The sequence below is a fragment of the Macaca thibetana genome, chromosome 5, assembly GCF_024542745.1.
Source record: "Macaca thibetana thibetana isolate TM-01 chromosome 5, ASM2454274v1, whole genome shotgun sequence".
NCBI lineage: Eukaryota > Metazoa > Chordata > Mammalia > Primates > Cercopithecidae > Macaca > Macaca thibetana.
The window spans coordinates 128,431,458-128,449,487 of NC_065582.1; the positions used below are offsets into that span (position 1 = coordinate 128,431,458).

General features: G+C 39.7%; 1 protein-coding gene across 9 annotated transcripts in view; it reads right to left on the minus strand.

Moving 5' to 3' along the window:
* CCDC158 (coiled-coil domain containing 158) overlaps window positions 1–18,030 on the minus strand; it is a 116,056-nt gene that overhangs the window by 55,747 nt on the left and 42,279 nt on the right. For 8 of the 9 annotated variants that reach the window (XM_050790822.1, XM_050790823.1, XM_050790825.1 and 5 more), the window contains 4 exons: window positions 10,672–10,791; window positions 8,704–8,901; window positions 6,229–6,711; window positions 1,017–1,206 (listed from right to left, as the gene is read on the minus strand). In XM_050790822.1, the coding sequence (XP_050646779.1) occupies window positions 1,017–1,206; window positions 6,229–6,711; window positions 8,704–8,901; window positions 10,672–10,791 (991 nt within the window). The remainder of the gene's footprint in view (window positions 1–1,016; window positions 1,207–6,228; window positions 6,712–8,703; window positions 8,902–10,671; window positions 10,792–18,030) is intronic. The other variant, XM_050790830.1, reaches the window with a different exon arrangement.

The window sequence follows — 18,030 nt, forward strand, 5'->3', positions numbered from 1 at the left end:
GTTTCAAAGTGTGTAGCACCTCCCCCTTTGTGTGCTCTCTCTCTCTCTCTCTCTCTCTCTCTCCTGCTGTCATGTGAATATGTGCTTGCTTCTCCGTCATCTTCCATGATTTTAAGTTTCCTGAGGCCTCCAAACCATGCTTCCTGTACAGCCTGCAGAACTGTGAGTCAATTAAACCTCATTTCTTTATAAATACCCAGTCTGGGCTGAGTGCAGTGGCTCATGCCTTTGGGAGGCTGAGGCAGGTGGATCACGAGGTCAGGAGATGGAGACCATCCTGGTTAACATGGTGAAACCCCATCTCTATTAAAAATACAAAAAATTAGCCAGGGGTGGTGGTGGGCACCTGTTGTCTCAGTTACTCAGGAGGCTGAGGCAGGAGAATGGCATGAACCTGGGAGGCGGAGCTTGCAGTGAGCTGAGATCACACCACTGCACTCCAGCCTGGACGACAGAGCGAGACTCTGTCTCAAAAAAAAAAAAATGAAATAAATTACCCGGTCTGAGGTAGTTCTTTACAGCAATGCAAAAAGGGACTAATACACATACCAATCACAAACTGGAGTGTTTCACAGTTTAACGTAAGGCCATGGATTTTTCCTTTCAATAAATTCACATGTCTATTTTCACATGTCATTAATCAAGCTATCTGACTCAAAGGACTCAAGGTTTCCACTTTCATAAACACAAAACTGCGCAAACAATGTGATTTATGTGAACATCTGTTTTCCTTTTGGAAGCCTGGACTCTGGATACCTTACACTTCTCTTGGAAATTCAGTACGGAATTTCCAGTATACTGAGGGCTGACTAAAGTTAAGGTCAGTAAGTGTAAGATGTGGAAGCTCTTCATGAGAACTATGAGATTTCATGCTATGAGTAACTTCATGGGGGCAACATAACAATTTATGTTTGTCATGTGAGTGAGACACCCTTCTTTTGCAATTGTGCTAGGGTCTACATTGGCTTCACTGATAAGACTTATTTTTTAGTAGGATTTGCACTGAAGCAACATACCTGAAAGACTGTTTAATTCATTCCTACTTGTTTTCACCTCATTTAATAATTGATCTCTCTCTTGTTTGATGTCCTTCACTGCACGGAGTCGCTCAGAGCCTGCATTCACCAGCTTCACCTTTTCCAGCTCCAAGTCACTCACTCTGGCCTCAAGCTCCCGGATCTTTGCATCTTTTTTATCTTTTAAAATCTAAATATATGGATAAATACAAATGATAGATATAGAAGTAAAAAATATGTACATGTATAGTTATAATTGATATCTGCTAACACAGTCCTAAAATCTGACAACAGTCTCCTACTTAATATCCTTTTCTGCCCTCTATCTGTATTCCATCTATATTTATTATCTTTTCATTACTTCTCAGGACACTAAATTTGTATTTTATTATAAAGCATCAATAAAAAGTGGGAAAAATATTTCACTTTCTTTTAACCTTAGATGTCAATTCCTAGTATTGCTTGAAACAACCCTTCATTATTCCTATTCTATCTATTCATTCAAAAAATACATATTAAGAACCTTCTTTGTGGCAGGAACTATTTTACATGCAAGAGATATAGAAGCAGGGCTATGACCAGGGTAATGCAAGTAAGGCAGCCAGGTGAGGGCCTCCAACCTGGGCACCTGACTTACCTTACCCTAGTCCTGGCCCTGGATAGCAATAAACAAAACAATGGCTTTGTCTTCATGGCCTCCTCTAGTAAGAAGAGAAGAAAAACAGATATTTAATATGTCAGGTAAGAGGAATGGCAAGAATAATAATAAAAGCTGGTGAGGGGTACAGAATGAATGCAAGGGAGGGGTTGCTACTCGAGGTAAGCTGGTGTGCAGAAAGAGTTCACACAGCAAGTTTGGGGGCTCTCCTTAGAAAGGCCGGCTTACGAGGTTGGCCCTTGACTGTTATCTGGGAACTTGGATTTTGGGAGGGTTCCCACCACCCTAATAAGAGTGGCTCAGTGTGCCTAAACTGTTTGTGCAAACAATGTGGTTTATGCTGAACCCCTGTTTTCCTTCTGGGAGCCTGGAATCTGGATACCTACCAGGTAGAGGGGCCTATGGGACCAATCTCCAATATAAAAACCCGGGCACTGAGGCTTTAATGAGCTTCTCTGGTTAGCAACACTTGACAGGTGTTGTCACAGTGTCTTACTGGGGCAGGGAGTGGAGTAGGAAGTAAGCATGTCCTGCATAACTCTACTAGTAGAGGGCTCTTGGAAGCTCAGCCTGGCCTTATCTGGATTTTGCCCCATGTGCCTTTTCATTTTGCTGATTTTGCTTTGTATCCTTTCACTGTAATAAATCCTAGCCTTGTGTATGATTATATGCTGAGTCTGGCGAGTTCTCCTAGGGAATCATCAAATCTGGGGTCAGTCTTGGTTGTGTATGATTATACGCTGAGTCTGGCGAGTCCTCCTAGGGAATCATCAAATCTGGGGTCAGTCTTGGGGACCCTGCCACAGTTGGCAAGGAAAGGCCTCTCTGATGACATAACATCTAAGCAGATGCTCAAGGAGCATAAGGACAAGCCACATGGACAGTCTGGGAAGAGCTCTGGGGTGAGGAGGAGATGAAGTCAGAGAGGGACCAAGGGAAAGAACAGGTTGCTTAGAGGCAATGCAAGAACTTGAGCATTCATTGTGAGTCAAGAAGTCATTGGACAGTTTTGAGTATGAGAGTGATGTAGTGTAACGATTTAAAAATACAACTCTGGCTCTAGTATGAAGGAAAACAGTGGTTGGTGTGGGGGTAGGGGGAGAAGCATGCAGACCAGTGAGAAGGCAACTGGAAGACCAAACAAGAGAGGTGAGAGCTTAGACTGGGGTGGTTTGTGGTGGTGAAAGTATCTGGTCCTTTGAATAGAGTAGGAAATGTGAATATGACAACTCTAATTCGGCATTTCCAACTGTCAGAAACCCCCAGCATGGCATGCTTCTGCAGACTCTGACCCAAACATTCCTATTCCTTCTTCAGAGGGCTTTCCCCTATAGTCCTTTCTGACTCTTCTCTGTTAGAGGCACTACCATGTTGCCAGTCTAAGTTTGAACTCACAAAGTCGCCATGTCTTTCCCTGTCCCTCACCCCTCATACCCAGCTGTTGACCAAATCCCGCCCAACCTCCAGGTCTGGATTGCCATCACTTTGCATATGGACTGCCACAGTGCCTGCTAACTTTCACATTTCTTTTTATGTATCTACTAGAAAACTTAAAATTATATATGTCACTTATACTGTATTTCTGGTGGACAGAACTGACCTAGATCCTTCCAAATAAGTGACATTTGAAAAAAAAATTGACTTTCTTTGGTCATCAGATTGTTTCTCCAAATTATTCCCCTACTGGCCTTAGTATCCTGACAGACGCGATTTGACTGCTATAGCAGCAGTTTAACTGCAGAGACCAGTGATACATCTGAAATATAGCCACATGACAAGCTTCTGGCTGTTCAAAAAGGATTGGCGGGGAGCTCCAGGCTTGTCTCACTACCCGCCTGTGATGGGTTTGGGAAGTAAGGGCCCTAATCTGGGCTATCTGATCTCTGCCTAGCTACTCCTGGCAACTGTCACACTAAATCCAGCTGGCCTCATGCAGTAAGGGATGGGGAGGGATTTCCCTGGGACAACCTAAGGCATCACAACACACACAGGATGAGTGCTGCTCCTGTTCCACCTCTTGAGGCCAGCTGATAGAATTCATCCTTTCTTAGTCTTATTATTTATTTGTTTTTAAGAAAGGTCTAGCTCTGGGGCCCACAGTTATTGAAATAAAAGTCACTCTGCTTCTCTGCTGTCAGTGTGTGCAGTACCCACTCTGAAGAGGTGACAGAAACCAGGAGAGAAACCATACCTTCTAGGGCTACAATTCCCCCACCTTTTTTTCTTATCAGATCACAGAAGGAAGTGGATGTGGCTTTAGGACTTGAGTTTTAAACTTATGTTCTTTGTGTCCGTGTGAAACTCTACTTACCTAGGAAATTATTCCCTGAAGCTGCTCCAGCTCCATATTTAGGAACTGAAAATTAGTTTTACTCTCTCTAAGCCACTTCTGCATACTGATGCCAGATTAATCCGCCTCCAACACTGCCTTCTTCATGTTACCCCCTCCTTCCTACCCCTAAACCTTTAATGTCTCCCACACCATCTCTAGGCTAAATTACAGACTAGGCTTCTCCTCGGGCTTGGAACGCCGTCCTTCCTTCTCTTTGCCTAGTTTTTGCCCATTTCAGGTTCCCAGCTCTCTCTGAAGCTTTCACTGACCCTCGAGTCATGAGCTCCACATTCCTTTGAGGCACTAACACAGATCCTGATGGATGCTCTCAGGACCAGCAGTATCCACATCATCTGGAAACTTGTTCAGAAACACCAAATCTCAAACCCCATCCTAGTCCTACTGAATCAGAAACTCTGGGAGCAGGCCAGCAGTCTGCGCTTTAAAAAGTCTTCCAGGTGATTCCGGTTCTTACTGAGGACCACTGCACACAGTAACATCTACTTAGGCTGCCTAGGTTCAAACCACAAGGTAGTGCTGCTCTCCAGCAAGTTAAACTCTCTGTGTCTCAGTTTCCTTAGCTGTAAAATGGGACAATAATAGTGCCTCCCTCATAAAGTTTTGTGAGGATTAAATTGATTTAAATTTTAGAGTATAAGAGTGGGATTCTCCTGTTCAGAACCTTAACACACTAGCAATCCACTAGCGATCTTCCTAAGCAAGGTAGAACCATCCTTTCTCCTCTGATAGGCTCTGCCCTGCAATACACCTATTCTAAGGGTTTCATTGTAGGACCGGCCATTGAGAATCCTTTCTATGTCCCTTTTCACGGTGAGTTTGGCCATTTAAAAATGTATATAATTGCCGGGCGCGGTGGCTCACGCCTGTAATCCCAGCACTTTGGGAGGCCGAGGCGGGTGGATCACAAGGTCAGGAGATCGAGACCATCCTGGCTAACATGGTGAAACCCCATCTCTACTAAAAATACAAAAAAAAAAAAAATTAGCCGGGCATGGTGGCACATGCTTGTAGTCCCAGCTACTCGGGAGGCTGAGGCAGGAGAATGGCATGAACCCAGGAGGCGGAGCTTGCAGTGAGCCGAGATCACGCCACTGCACTCCAGCCTGGGTGACAGAGTGAGACTCCATCTCAAAAAAAAAAAAAAATGTATATAATCAAGTAAAAACTTAAGCAATAGAAAATTCTATTTTTCTAATGCAATGAACTTGTGTATTTCCATAAGATGGATAATTATCTATTGCTGGCCCTATTTTTAGAAGCAGGAAATTGAGGCATCTACAGTATATGTGATTTGTGTCTTACTACTCACCAAGTCAGACATAAAGGTGACATAAATCCTATGAAATCAATTTTTAAAAAAACATAAAATCGTGTTAAATTTTGATAAATATTTATCGAGCACCTTCTGGGTGCAAGGCACAAAAATATTGGGCAGGAGGTACAAAGACTAATAAGATGTGCACCCTGGTTGAAGAAGTCTACAATCTTGTAGGGAAAAGGAGACACTGCTATGTAAACACACTCACACAGACACAGACACACACACACACACACAGATACGGCAATATAGAATGTGAACCAGGTTTTACCAGGTACAAATAAAGTATGAGAAAGTTCAGAAGGAGACCAAAACAGGGGAAAGAAACTAATATTTATTAAATTTTAAATTATTAAGTTATTTAAATTTTAAATTCTTAAATAGCCAGAAACTATTAATAGGCTCATTCCTTGATATATATTTTCTGATTTAAGCCTCACAGTAACCCAACAGGTTGTTGGGGGTTTTTTGTTTTGTTTACTTTTTGGTTTGGTTTTGTTTATCAGATATAGAAGCCAAGATTCAGCACACAGTCCAGTGTTTCACCGTAACTAAGCAGTGAGAGACGGGGTTCAAATTTAGGTCTGTCTGAAGAGGGAGAAAATACTTCAAACTGTGGTATCAGGAAAGACTTAATAGATTTTCTGATCTTTTTTCTCTTGTACCCATGATTTTGAGCCGTTTTCGAGTCATCCACTCCTTCTGTAATCTGATAAAAGTATTTATCCTTTCTCAAAAAAACACACATATACACATAGAAACAAACACCTTCCAACAGTTTCAGGGTGCCCACAGATACCAAGAACCACTTTCCAGTACAGGTCATACCTGTCATAAGAGAAATGATATTTCAGAAGTTAAACCACAAAAAAACTCTACAGACCTTAAGTTCCTTTAGTTCCATCCGCCTATCATTAATTTCTTTCTCCAGTTGAGCTTTTTCTACTTGCATAGCTCCAGCAGTTCGTCCATGCTGGCCCACCAGCTGCGTCATGTTCTCAATCTGCTGTCGCAGAATCTCGATCACCTTGTCCTTCTCTGTCATCTGCAGTTTGAGGGCCTCGCATTCTGTCTGCACATTTCTGAGGTGATCCCCTTCATTTTTCAAGTGTTGCAGCTCCTGCAATTTCAAGTCCACCCGGGAGCGGAGCTTTGTGATCTCTGCATTGGTAGCCTCGATGGCTCTCTCTTTTTCCTGGAGAGAAGTGGTCAGGTCTGATATTGTCCTCTCTGAGCTCTCCAGAGTCATCTTCTTGGCTGTCAACTCTTCTACTACTTTGCGCAGCATCTCTTTGGTGGATTCAAGCTGAGCAGTCAGGGAAGATACTTTTTCTAGACTTTCATTCTTTCCTTGAATTGCTGCCATCTGATTGTTAAAGAAAAGAGAATTTCATAGATTTGGGAGGATAGGTATAGGCAACCTCGAGAGATGCAAGTTAACTTAAAAGCATGAAATAATGAATTAGGCAATGTTTAGTAAGATCTTTTTTTTTTTTTTTAAGAGATAGGGGTCTCACTATGTTCCCCAGGTTGGTCTTCTCAAATTCCCAGCCTCAAGTGATCTCCTGCTTCGGCCTCCCAAAGTGCTGGGATTTCAGGCATGAGCCACTGTACCCAACCATGTCTAGTTAAATTAACTCAATCATTTTGCTATCAGAACTCTAGCTCTTGTAACATATGTAAGACTGACATACGCTAATTAGACCAAGGTGGAGATGGCTTAATTAAATACTAATGCTCCTCCATGATGGTGTTCTAGAGTGTGGTCTTGGGAAGTTTCCTCTGTGGATGTTTTCTGTACTGATTTAGATTAAGATAACCCTGGCAATGGGGGGAAGGGTGGTAGAATTTACAATAACTACCCCTTTACTTTTAATTTCCCTCCAACTTTACCTTTAATTCTACCTCTGAGGAAAAAAAAATGAATAATGGCTTTTATCCACACACACATTCATATTCTCTGATCCTTGTTTGGAAAAGCTGAAAATTCTGACTTCTAGTTGGTCCTTTCATCTTTCTTCTTGCCCAGGTTAAGCCAGAGAGTAGGTTAATGGCTTTGCCTGGGTCTAAGGCAAGACTGGTCCCTTGGTTTGCTTTCACATTCTGAGAAGCTTACACTTTTATGGGATGCTTTTTATGTCCCTGTAGCAGTAACTAGCATTAGAACCATGTACTCCTAGCACAGAAAGTACACTGCTATTAAGAAGGCATTTCCATGTTTTGCTATTGGTGGGTGCACCAGAATGGAATGCACTCATCAGTCTCAATCAGTGCTAAGGCTCAGGGGAAGAGAGGAAAGTCTCTTTTGGGAGAAAAATAAAGCAAAAAAATCTGTTAGAAACCTTCAACCCTGTTGCTCCTCAGGCTGCCCAATAATTTGATGCTTCTATGCAGCAGAAATAAGCAATTATTAGGTTACCAAGTTTTAGGTAAAAGTGAAAAGGCAATTGGATAGGAGTTTAGTTTTTCAAAATGTACAAGTGAGATAAAGCTTGACACATTTAGTTTAATTAGTGTATATATATATATATAAAACCCAGCACGGTGGCTCATGCCTGTAATCCCAGCCCTTTGGGAGGCCAAGGCAGGTGTATCACCTGAGGTCAGAAGTTCACGACCAGCCTGGCCAACATGGTGAAACCCCATCTCTATTAAAAATACAAAAATTAGCTGGGTGTGGTGGTGCATGCCTGTAATCCCAGCTACTTGGGAGGCTGAGGCAGGAGAATTGCTTGAACCTGGGAGGCAGAGGTTGCAGTGAGCTGAGATTGTGCCACTGCACTCCACCCTGGGCAATAAAGTAAGACTGTGTCTCAAAAAAAAAAAAAAATATATACACACACACACACACACACACACACACATATGTGGGCTGGGCGCAGTGGTTCATGCCTGTAATCCCAGCACCTTGGGAGGCTGAGGTGGGCAGACCATGAGGTCAGGAGATCAAGACCATCCTGGCTAACATGGTGAAACCCCATCTCTACTAAAAATTCAAAAAATTAGCTGGGCGTGGTGGCACGCACCTGTAATCTCAGCTACTTGGGAGGCTAAGGTAGGAGAATCGCTTGAACCCTGGAGGCAGAGGTGGCAGTGAGCCGAGATCGCGCCACTGCACTCCAGCCTGGGTGACAGAGGGAGGTGCGATCTAAAAATAAATAAATAAATAAACAAAAAATAAAATAAAATAAAAAATAAGTGTCAGGTTTTCATAAATTGCTCACAGAATCCATAGCTTTATTTTAGGAGCCATTTTAGGTCCATATATGTTAAAAATAAAAAGCTCTATTTAAACATAAAATATATTTTCCCCCAGAAGAGATTGTTTGGTGATGGCACAGCCTGCGCAGGCACTGACCTGCCGCTCCATCTGGCCCTGACACTCGCTCTTCAAGGCCTTGAGCAGGGCTTCCAGGCGCTGCACCTCCATGTTCCGGTCATCCAGTTCCCGCCGTAGATGGTCAATGGTGATGCTGTTGCCTGTGTCTCGGTCCCACAGACGCTTATTCTGCTCCTTCTCCAGACTCAGCTCCTTCTCCCTTTTGTGTAGATCAGCCTAAAAAAAGAGAGGAATGCTTTTTTCCTCCCTGCTATTAAATAATTAAGATAAAACATATTGTGTTTATATCACATTTGGAGTTTTTATGTGATTTCAGACACCTTTGATTTTGGAATCTGATTCCTTTTTAATGGCTTAAGAGCAATTATTTCCAAGAAAAATAAGTTAACATTTTGCTTAAAATTTCTAGCATTACAAGTCTATCTCGAGGGACTAGAACTCAAATAATACACAATGAAAAGGAAAATACAGTAGATTTTAAAAGTGTCCTGTTTTGAAGTCTTGCATTTTCTAAGAAAGACATTATACCTCACATCAAGTATGCTCCTATAACAAAGAAATGCTCAAAAGCATACAGGAAAAATGATAAGTAATGGAGAAATGGCAGAATAGTGGCTGGTACTGGAATTTGAGTAGCATCTGGGCTGTGAATAGAATTACCTCCCTTTTCAGTTGCTTAAAAAATACATAGTGTTGAACAGGAGCAAAAACTCTACAGTCAGACTAGTAAAAACAAAGATCCATCTATGCTCAAATGACTTATGATCCAAGAGAAAGTTAAGACAGACATAAGTAACTGGAAGTGGTTTTTCATTAAAAGGACAAAGATAGGGAATAACAGACAGAATCTCACTAAAGGGATCAAAATGCTTCAGGATAGTATTTGAGTTAGACCTGAAGATGCAGAGATTAGGAAGAAGGGACAGGAAAGGGGCCTGTGTGTTTGCATGGTGCACTGGATCCAGGTAGAGAGAAAGGATCGGAAAGGTTAGCAGGGTTATGGATCATGAACAGTACTGAAAGGGAGGGTGTCTGATTTTACAGAGAAAGTAATTTTGAGTTGAAGAGTGACATCACTGGAGCTATATTTTAGAGACATGTATGCGGCAGCCGTTTACAGGAAGGAGTGAAGAGGAGAAAAACTGGAGTTGGGAACATCAATAAGGAGACTGCCGTGCTCCAGGCGATGAGTAATGAAGGGTTGAAAGAGGGGTGGTGACGGTAAGAATGAAAAGGGAGGCCAGGTTTGAGGATCTTTCAGACATTCAGTCTCCAAGATTTTCAAATTAGATAGGAGAACACTGAAAAACATGCAAATATTAGGTAAAGCACTGAAGAATTATGCCAAGGTTAAGAGCTTCTCTACACAGCTCTCAGTTCTATCCTTACCTCAGCTCATCTAACCCTTGTCAGCCTGCGAAGGATGGCTTTAATAGCAAAGAGCACAATTCCCTGGAATGGGGTTTGGTAAGCTGAGAAATTTATTCTGTTATACCACTAATACCACAAAAGGGGGTTCCAAACATTTCCTTTCCTAAAATCTCATCCTATAGTTCCTCCAACAGAGGACAGAGTTGCTTCATTATGAGCACCATCATACTGTCCTTTTCTTTTAAAACAACTTCACCTAACTGTCCATTCCAAATTTCTATATACACAATTTGTATGTGTTTTGAATGTTATTTGGCCTTAAAATGAACATGTGACACGACTTCAATTTAATGGAATATGGTATCTACTTGAAAGACTATGACTATGTCAAGATCTCCTTCACCTAATACTGTAATAGCTCTGCTTAAGAAAAAAATTAAGTATACAGAATATATTTTATATGCAAAACTTGAATTGTGTCTAAAATAATCTGTTGCATGTATGCACAAATATTTTATAAGTTGGTAATTTTATAAAGGAAACAAGTTTTGTGATATATTTTGGTGAAAAACTTGCCAGAATTCATCTTATTCATATTTTAAAGCATAATCTTACCAACAGCTTTTGAAGTTGATCATCTAAATTTCCAGATTCCTGACTGAATTGATCACGCTCTGTCCGGGCTTCAGTTAGCTCTGAGTTGGCAAGGACTAACTGCTTTTCCAGCTCTTCTATCTGAAAGGAAAGTAAAAATTGAACAGTGCCTGATTATGACAGTGGGTAATATAAAATAAATACAGACTTTGGAAAACAAATGGTATTATTTTGAGAACAAAAATAAAAGTTTATTGTGAGGCTGGGTGCAATGGCTTACACCTGTAATCCCAGCACTTTGCGAGGCCAAGGCAGGTGGATCACTTGAGGTCAGGATTTTGAGAACAGCCTGGCCAACACGGCAAAACCCTGTCTCTACTAAAAATACAAAAATTGGCCAGGTGCGGTGGCGGGCACCTGTAATCCCAGCTACTTGGGAGGCTGAGACAAGAGAACTGTTTGAATCCGGGAGGCAGAAGTTGCAGTGAGTCAAGATCATGCCATTGCACTTCAGCCTGGGTGAAAAAGTGAAACTACATCTCAAAAAAAAAAAAAAAAAAAAGTGTATTGTGATGTGTTTTGTGAAGTTGTTTTTTTTTTTTTTTGGTTTTTTGTTTTTTTAAAGAAAATCTATGCTGTATTTAGCCAGGGAAGTTAGACAAAATGAAATATTTAGTACTGTTGAATTTGGGAATTGCCTGTAATACATCCGTCTCCTGTTTTCATACTATTCAAGATTTATCTTCTGTGAAGACATGTTCTATAATTTGGTATTTAAGAAAGCTTGAGGGTTGGCCTATGCCTGTAATCCTTTGGGAGGCCAAGACAGGAGGATCCCTCGAGCCCAGGAGTTCAAGACCAACCTAGGCAAAATAGGGAAACCCCATCTCCACAAAAAATGTTTTTTTAAAGATTAGCTGGGCATGGTGGTGCACACCTGGGGTTCCAGCTACTTGGGAGGCTAAAGTGGGAGGACTGCTTGAGCCTGGGTGGTTAAGGCTGCAGTGAGCCATGATTGCGTCCCTGCACTCCAGCCTGGGTGACAGAGCAAAACTGTTTCAAAAAAAAAAGGAAGCTTGATATGGCATAAATTACATGCTGCAGAGCCTACACAAATAAACTGTATTATACTTAGAAGAGCTATTTTGCTTCAGAATATCAAAGTTTTGATAATAAAAGGCATTGAATATAAAAGAATGAATGGTAACAAGTTATTAGCTATTGTCATTATTTTATATTCACTACTTTTTGAAAGGATGAATTTATATATATTTATATTTACAGTCAGACAATTTATTTAACCATTCTAACCCTCATTCTGTTCAACTATTAATGTAAAATGGGAATAAAAGTACCAATTTTAGAGGATGTTAAAGTGCATTTTATTCCAACAAGGCAGCTGTTTGATCTGTTTAAATATGCATTTCTATGACACATGCCATAAAATGCATCACTGTTAATAGCATTTCTATAGTTCTTTTTTTTTTTTTTTTTTTTTTGAGATGGAGTCTTGCCCTGTCACCCAGGCTGAAGTGCAATGGCACGATCTCGGCTCACTGCAACCTCCACCTCCCGGGTTCAAATGATTCTCCTGCCTCAGCCTCCCAAGTAGCTGGGATTACAGGTCCCCACCACCACGCTCAGCTAATTTTTGTATTTTTAGTAGAGATGGGGTTTTGCCATGTTGGCCGGGCTGGTCTCGAACTCCTGACCTCAGATGATCCACCCGCCTCGGCCTCCCAAAGTGCTGGGATTACAGGCGTGAGCCACCGTGCCCGGCCTCTATAGTTCTTAATGTCTAGGTTCAGTGTATACTAACAGGCTAGGATCTCAGACTGTGGAGACTAAGGGTTTATATTTTAGCTGACCCACACAATATCGTAACTTAGATAATAAGATATTAAAGCAATGAGAACATGTTGATACTTAGTTATATGGTGATACCTTATCTTTAACTAGGTATCTACCATTACTATTTTATCATCTACTTTCTAGTAATAGGAAATCTTTCACATCTGCATAAATGCTACATATTCCTTCTTACCTTTAAGGTGTCTATGTAGTAGGTTTCCAATCTACTGTCAATAATAAAACCTGGTTTGGATGATGTACTATGATAAAACTTTCTTAACTAGAGAACATTTGACTAAGACTAACTTTTTCTTGACAACTTTCTAGTTTTACTATTATTTATTTTTAAAGATCTTCACTTATTCAACACATATTGGATTATATTATCTATACAAACATATACACGTGTCTCTTTAACAATAATCAAATAATAGAAGTTATATATATATATCTACATATACATATATGACTAAGAAAGTACTAATACAGGACTATCAGTTTCCCATTTACCTACAGAAATCAGAATATAGACTTTAATATTTATATTGGCTATATTCCTAAACTGACTTTGTATCTGGCTGCATGCTAAGTATAAAAAGTAGTTCACAAGAATTAGGTACACATAAAATATTAGATTACTGTCTAAAATGTATTCCTAGACTTTAATAATCCAATAAAGTACTTTCCAGGGGGCCGAGGTGGGAGGATCACTTGAGACCAGGAGTTTGAGACCAGCCTGGGCTGCATAGTGAGACCCCATCTCTACAAACATAAAAATAAAATTAGCATGGCATGGTGGTGCATGCCTGTAGTTTTGGCTAGTCAGGAGGCTGAGGTGGCAGGCTCGCTTGAGCCTGGGAGTTTGAAGCTGTAGTGCGTCATGATCGTGCTACTGCACTCCAGCCTTGGCAACGGAGTGAGACACTCTCTCTCAGAAAAAACAAAAAAGGACTTCTTGTGCTCCTTTTGGGGCATATATAGGAAAATAAATGAAAAAGCCCCATAAAAATTCAAGCTCTGTAACACAGGTAACTTCCTAAGAAAAATGAAGGAACAATATCAGTTGATAAAATCTCTTCACTTTTATTATTATCAGGAAAGACTAAATCAGTACACACTTAGTAAATACAGTAAGGGGAAGAACCACAAACGTTACTGTTACACAGTTATCATTTTGCCTGGCAAGGAATGGGTACATGAACATGATCCGACAGGCAACATGATCAGCCAGAGAGCCAAACACCTTAGGTTCTTGTCTAGTTTCTGTTACATAACTTCTCTGTGTTTCCATTTTTTAAATCTATAATTGGAAAGAGTATTCTAGATGATCTCTCATGTTCCTTTCAATTCTAATACTTTTTTTTCCATGAGAACAGTATTAATAAAGCTGAAATAATTTATTTTCCACCTGTCTTTTGAGCTATAAATTCAACAAGAACATTTCCAATTTGAATTAATCATATGATTAAAATAAATGTTTTCTACTCCTAGCCTGGCATAAACCATTTCTATCCTTGAGCAAAGAAAATAATTTGTATATATGCTTTAAAAGCTTAAATTAAGATTTTCTCTTTTGTCTGCTTTCACTTAAAAAAAAAACTTCTGGATAATCATTTCATAACATCAAACTTGACATGAGACCAAATTAAAAAAACAAAGAAAGAGAAAAGTGCCATGTCTTATCTTTCCATCTGTTTATTAAGTATAAGAAGTTCCTCCAGCCCCCTGCAGGAACATTTGTTTTGTGGTTGTCAGTACTGACTCAGCTGCTATAGCTCTGCTTTTACCTTTCACTTTTTAGAGTAAAAATATTTGTATTAATCAATTAAAAAGATAAATAGAGAGTGAAAGGGAAAACCATTGAAGTAGCAGCTGAGTTGATATAAACAGCTGTAAAAAACACTATAAAGAAAAGCCTTTTAAAATATCCAGAATAAATATTGACATCTGAGATGTATTAAAGATTTTTTTCTTTTTCTTTTATTTTTACATAGTAGCACTGGTTTTCCCTTTCACCATCTATGAATGCACTTTTTGGTTTGGATTACTGGACAAATGAGTATTGGGATTTCATTCTAATCTCACATTGATTTTAGAGATATTGCCAATCATATCAAATCACATGAGGTTTGGTTTGTCTGTTGGTGGTGGTGTTTTCTGTTTTTCTGTGCTCAAAAAGACACAGCTATGGAGTAATAAGGGATGCTACAGGCCAGCATGGCGGTGCATTGGCAGAACTATGCAGAGGTTTGCACAGAATCTTCCTGCACAGTATATATAGCTCTAGCCAGTGCTACTAAATCATCACTTTTTTAATAGAAAATTCAGCCCCAACTGCTTTCAAAGTAGTAAAAATAAACGTTGAATCAAGATCATGAGGTATTTTTGTTGTCAAAAAGCGAAAGTTAAGAGTAAAGCCAAATCTACAGAGCCAATAGTGACAGCTTCTACTGGTCCAAATTCGTAAAGGGGAATTCTGGAGGTTCTCCTAAAATGGAAAGAGAAGAATAGAAAACAGCATTACAGTAAAACACTTTTGTAAGCTACAAAAGCTACATCTCACATTTTTTTTTTGAAGTACAATTTCTATGTTTACCAGCATAAAATAATTGTGTTAATCTGAAGAGAAATATTAACTTCCAAAACAAGTTTTCTCTTAATTTATGCATTCTAGTTGGAAAAGTTTTGTTTAGACCGCCATGTCATCAATTTTTAAAAGTAAAAACACTTTCTAAAATGAAGAAATCTGACCTCGGGAGAAAATACTAATACTGCCCCTCATAAAACATGTTGATGTTTAATATCAACACACCTTTATTAGTTTCCTTTCACACAAATCTCACCTTTTTTTTTTTTTTTTTTTTTCTGAGACAGGGTTGCACTCTGTTGCCCAGGCTAAAGTTAGTGGTGTGATCATTGCTCACTGCAGCCTCAATCTCCCAGCCTCAAGCTATCCTCCCATTTTAGCCTTTCTAGTAGTGAGGACTACAAGCTCACGCTACCATGCCTAGCTAACTTTTTATTTTTGTTTTTATTTTTGTAAAGACAGAGTTCCACTATGTTGCCCAGGTTTGTCTCAAGCTCCTGGGCTCAAGTGATCCTCCTATCTCAGCCTTCCAAAGTGCTGGGATTATGGGTGTAAGCCACTGCACCTGGCCATGAATTTCATTTTAATCACAGCTTTTATGTATTATTTCCTTTGATATTTTTCCTTGTTGTTATTTGAATAGTACATATCAAAATATGCACTGAAGCAACAGAGAAAAATAGATTTTAAGGTTTTAATAAGCTTTAGCAATGTCAAGTCGCGTGAAAATAAAAATTAAGCAGAATAATTTGTTTTTAGATTTTATATTCAATTCATTATAACAAAAACATTTTATAACAATACAATTTTTTATGATCTCAAGTGAAATCCTTGTTATTCACTTGTTTGATTTTCCTTGCTCAGCTACACCATGTAATTAACGTCACCTTAGGCCAGAGTGTACTTAGCTATATTTACATGGCAGTCATCTCTGAGTGCTCCCTGACCAAATCAAAGGGAGTTACTGTTAAGGCAGTCTAGTTAACCATCAACTAGGTGCCAACTCTATTTAGGGTCACTGTGGTGTATTATAAATCTCAGTGATTTACTAAAACTAATGAAGCTGATAGGCCCTCCTTATTTCCGTTAGCTGTTTAGTATTTAAGACTGTCAAAAATTCTTGCTGAGCCACTATTTACATTAGAGCAAAATCACAGAATGATTCTAATATCATGTTTGTATCTATATGACTCCAAAACATTCATGTAAAAAGCTTACAGTCATTCATCTGGATCTCGTGCTTCTATAATGCCAGAGATTTAAATGCTTATAAAAACTTAGAAATTCTTTTTATATATTTTAGATGGATATTTCAGTATTTGTGAAAAAATTCCCAATTATGTCCAAATCAGCATGATACTATATATTGGGCCAAATGCAAATTAGCAAACAATGGGTGAAGCTTCTGAAAGGATAATTTTTCCAAACAACAGTATAATGGAAAGCTATACCAGTTACCAATCATGTAAGAAACCACAGGTGAGTTGAGCTTTATTTAGTACTTTGGTGGCTTTTCATAAAGTTTGTCAATAGACAATGGGTACTTAATTTTTCCAAAATGATTTGTGATTATTCATGAATATGCATTACTATATTGGACTATAACACAATAGCTCTCTTATTTCCCCTCTCACTGTCAGAATGTCAGCTCTCACTTCTGCCAGAGTGGCTACCTCCACTAGACCCAAGTGAAAAAGCACCCTCCCACCCCATGCATGGTGCACTGAAATCAGCCCCTCCTGCTGTTGTCTGCAGGGTGCGGTCATGACCTTTTGGTATAGGCTTGGTCTGCCCAGACTGCTATCAATCATCAGGGGAAAAGCTTGTCCTGAGAAAAGAAACTAGAACACAAAAAGCAGGCTTCAGAGAGGTGGAGAAAAGCGTATGCTCCTCTCTGACCTTTTGTTTGTCGAGTGTACCCTTTAAGCGGTCTAAGGTCCCTTAAGGTTGCTCAGAGGTGGCACTGGTTGAAATAACACTGCCACAAGGATTTAGGTTAAGGGTTATGCAAGGAGGTTTACAAAAGGAGGCAGTGTTATTCAAACTGCAACCCACCAATAAATTATGAAATCAATTTAGTGAGCTTCAAATCAGCATCTGAAGAGAAGAGAAAATAGCCAGCATCACATGTAATAGGAGTAAATATTGTTTTATGAATCTTGCTTCAGTTGCATGTGTGTATTGGATCATAAGATGAACTATATTTCTTACTGTGAGTAGCAATGGAAAATATTTGGAAGACACTGCTGTAAAGGACCCACACCTATAACTGAGATTATACAGTTTTGTGTTACTCTATGGCTTAGACTTTAGTAAAGTCATGTCTAAATTCCACCCTCAGCTTAGATAAAGGTTGAGGTATCTTATTTCCATATTCGAACCAAGGAGAAACAGCCCCCTCCTGTGGCTGGCTGGAGTGATAATTAAAATGAGGGGTTGCCCAGAGAAGGGCAAATGTCTGGAAGAATTCGTGCTGCAATATATAATTCTTCCCATATGGAGCTTTCCTCCATGTACTGTTACCCTATAGAATTGGTTTCATTTTATAAAGGGTGTATGGCAGCTTCCTTATACTCTCTTTCTTCTAACCTACTGCTCCAAATAGCTAAGGTGTGAGAAACTGACTACAAGTGACAGAACTGTACGTAAATTGTTTCTGCATGGCTATCTAAGGGTCTCTTACAGGTAGGATGACTAAATATAGACTTTATCTTCCAAATGGGGACACTATGGAGATGAGAGGTAGCATTCATAAAACAGGACACTGGGCTAGCAGGTGTAAACCGAGACTGTCCCACGCAAGCAGCCTTGGGTGATCACCCTTCTTACAAGGAATGAAGAACACCACTCCTCTTAATGGCAGCTCCTTGTTTGTTTTTTAGGGTCTTACTGTTATACAAATGATTGAAATGAACAAAATCCTAAGCTCTGGATAAATAGAT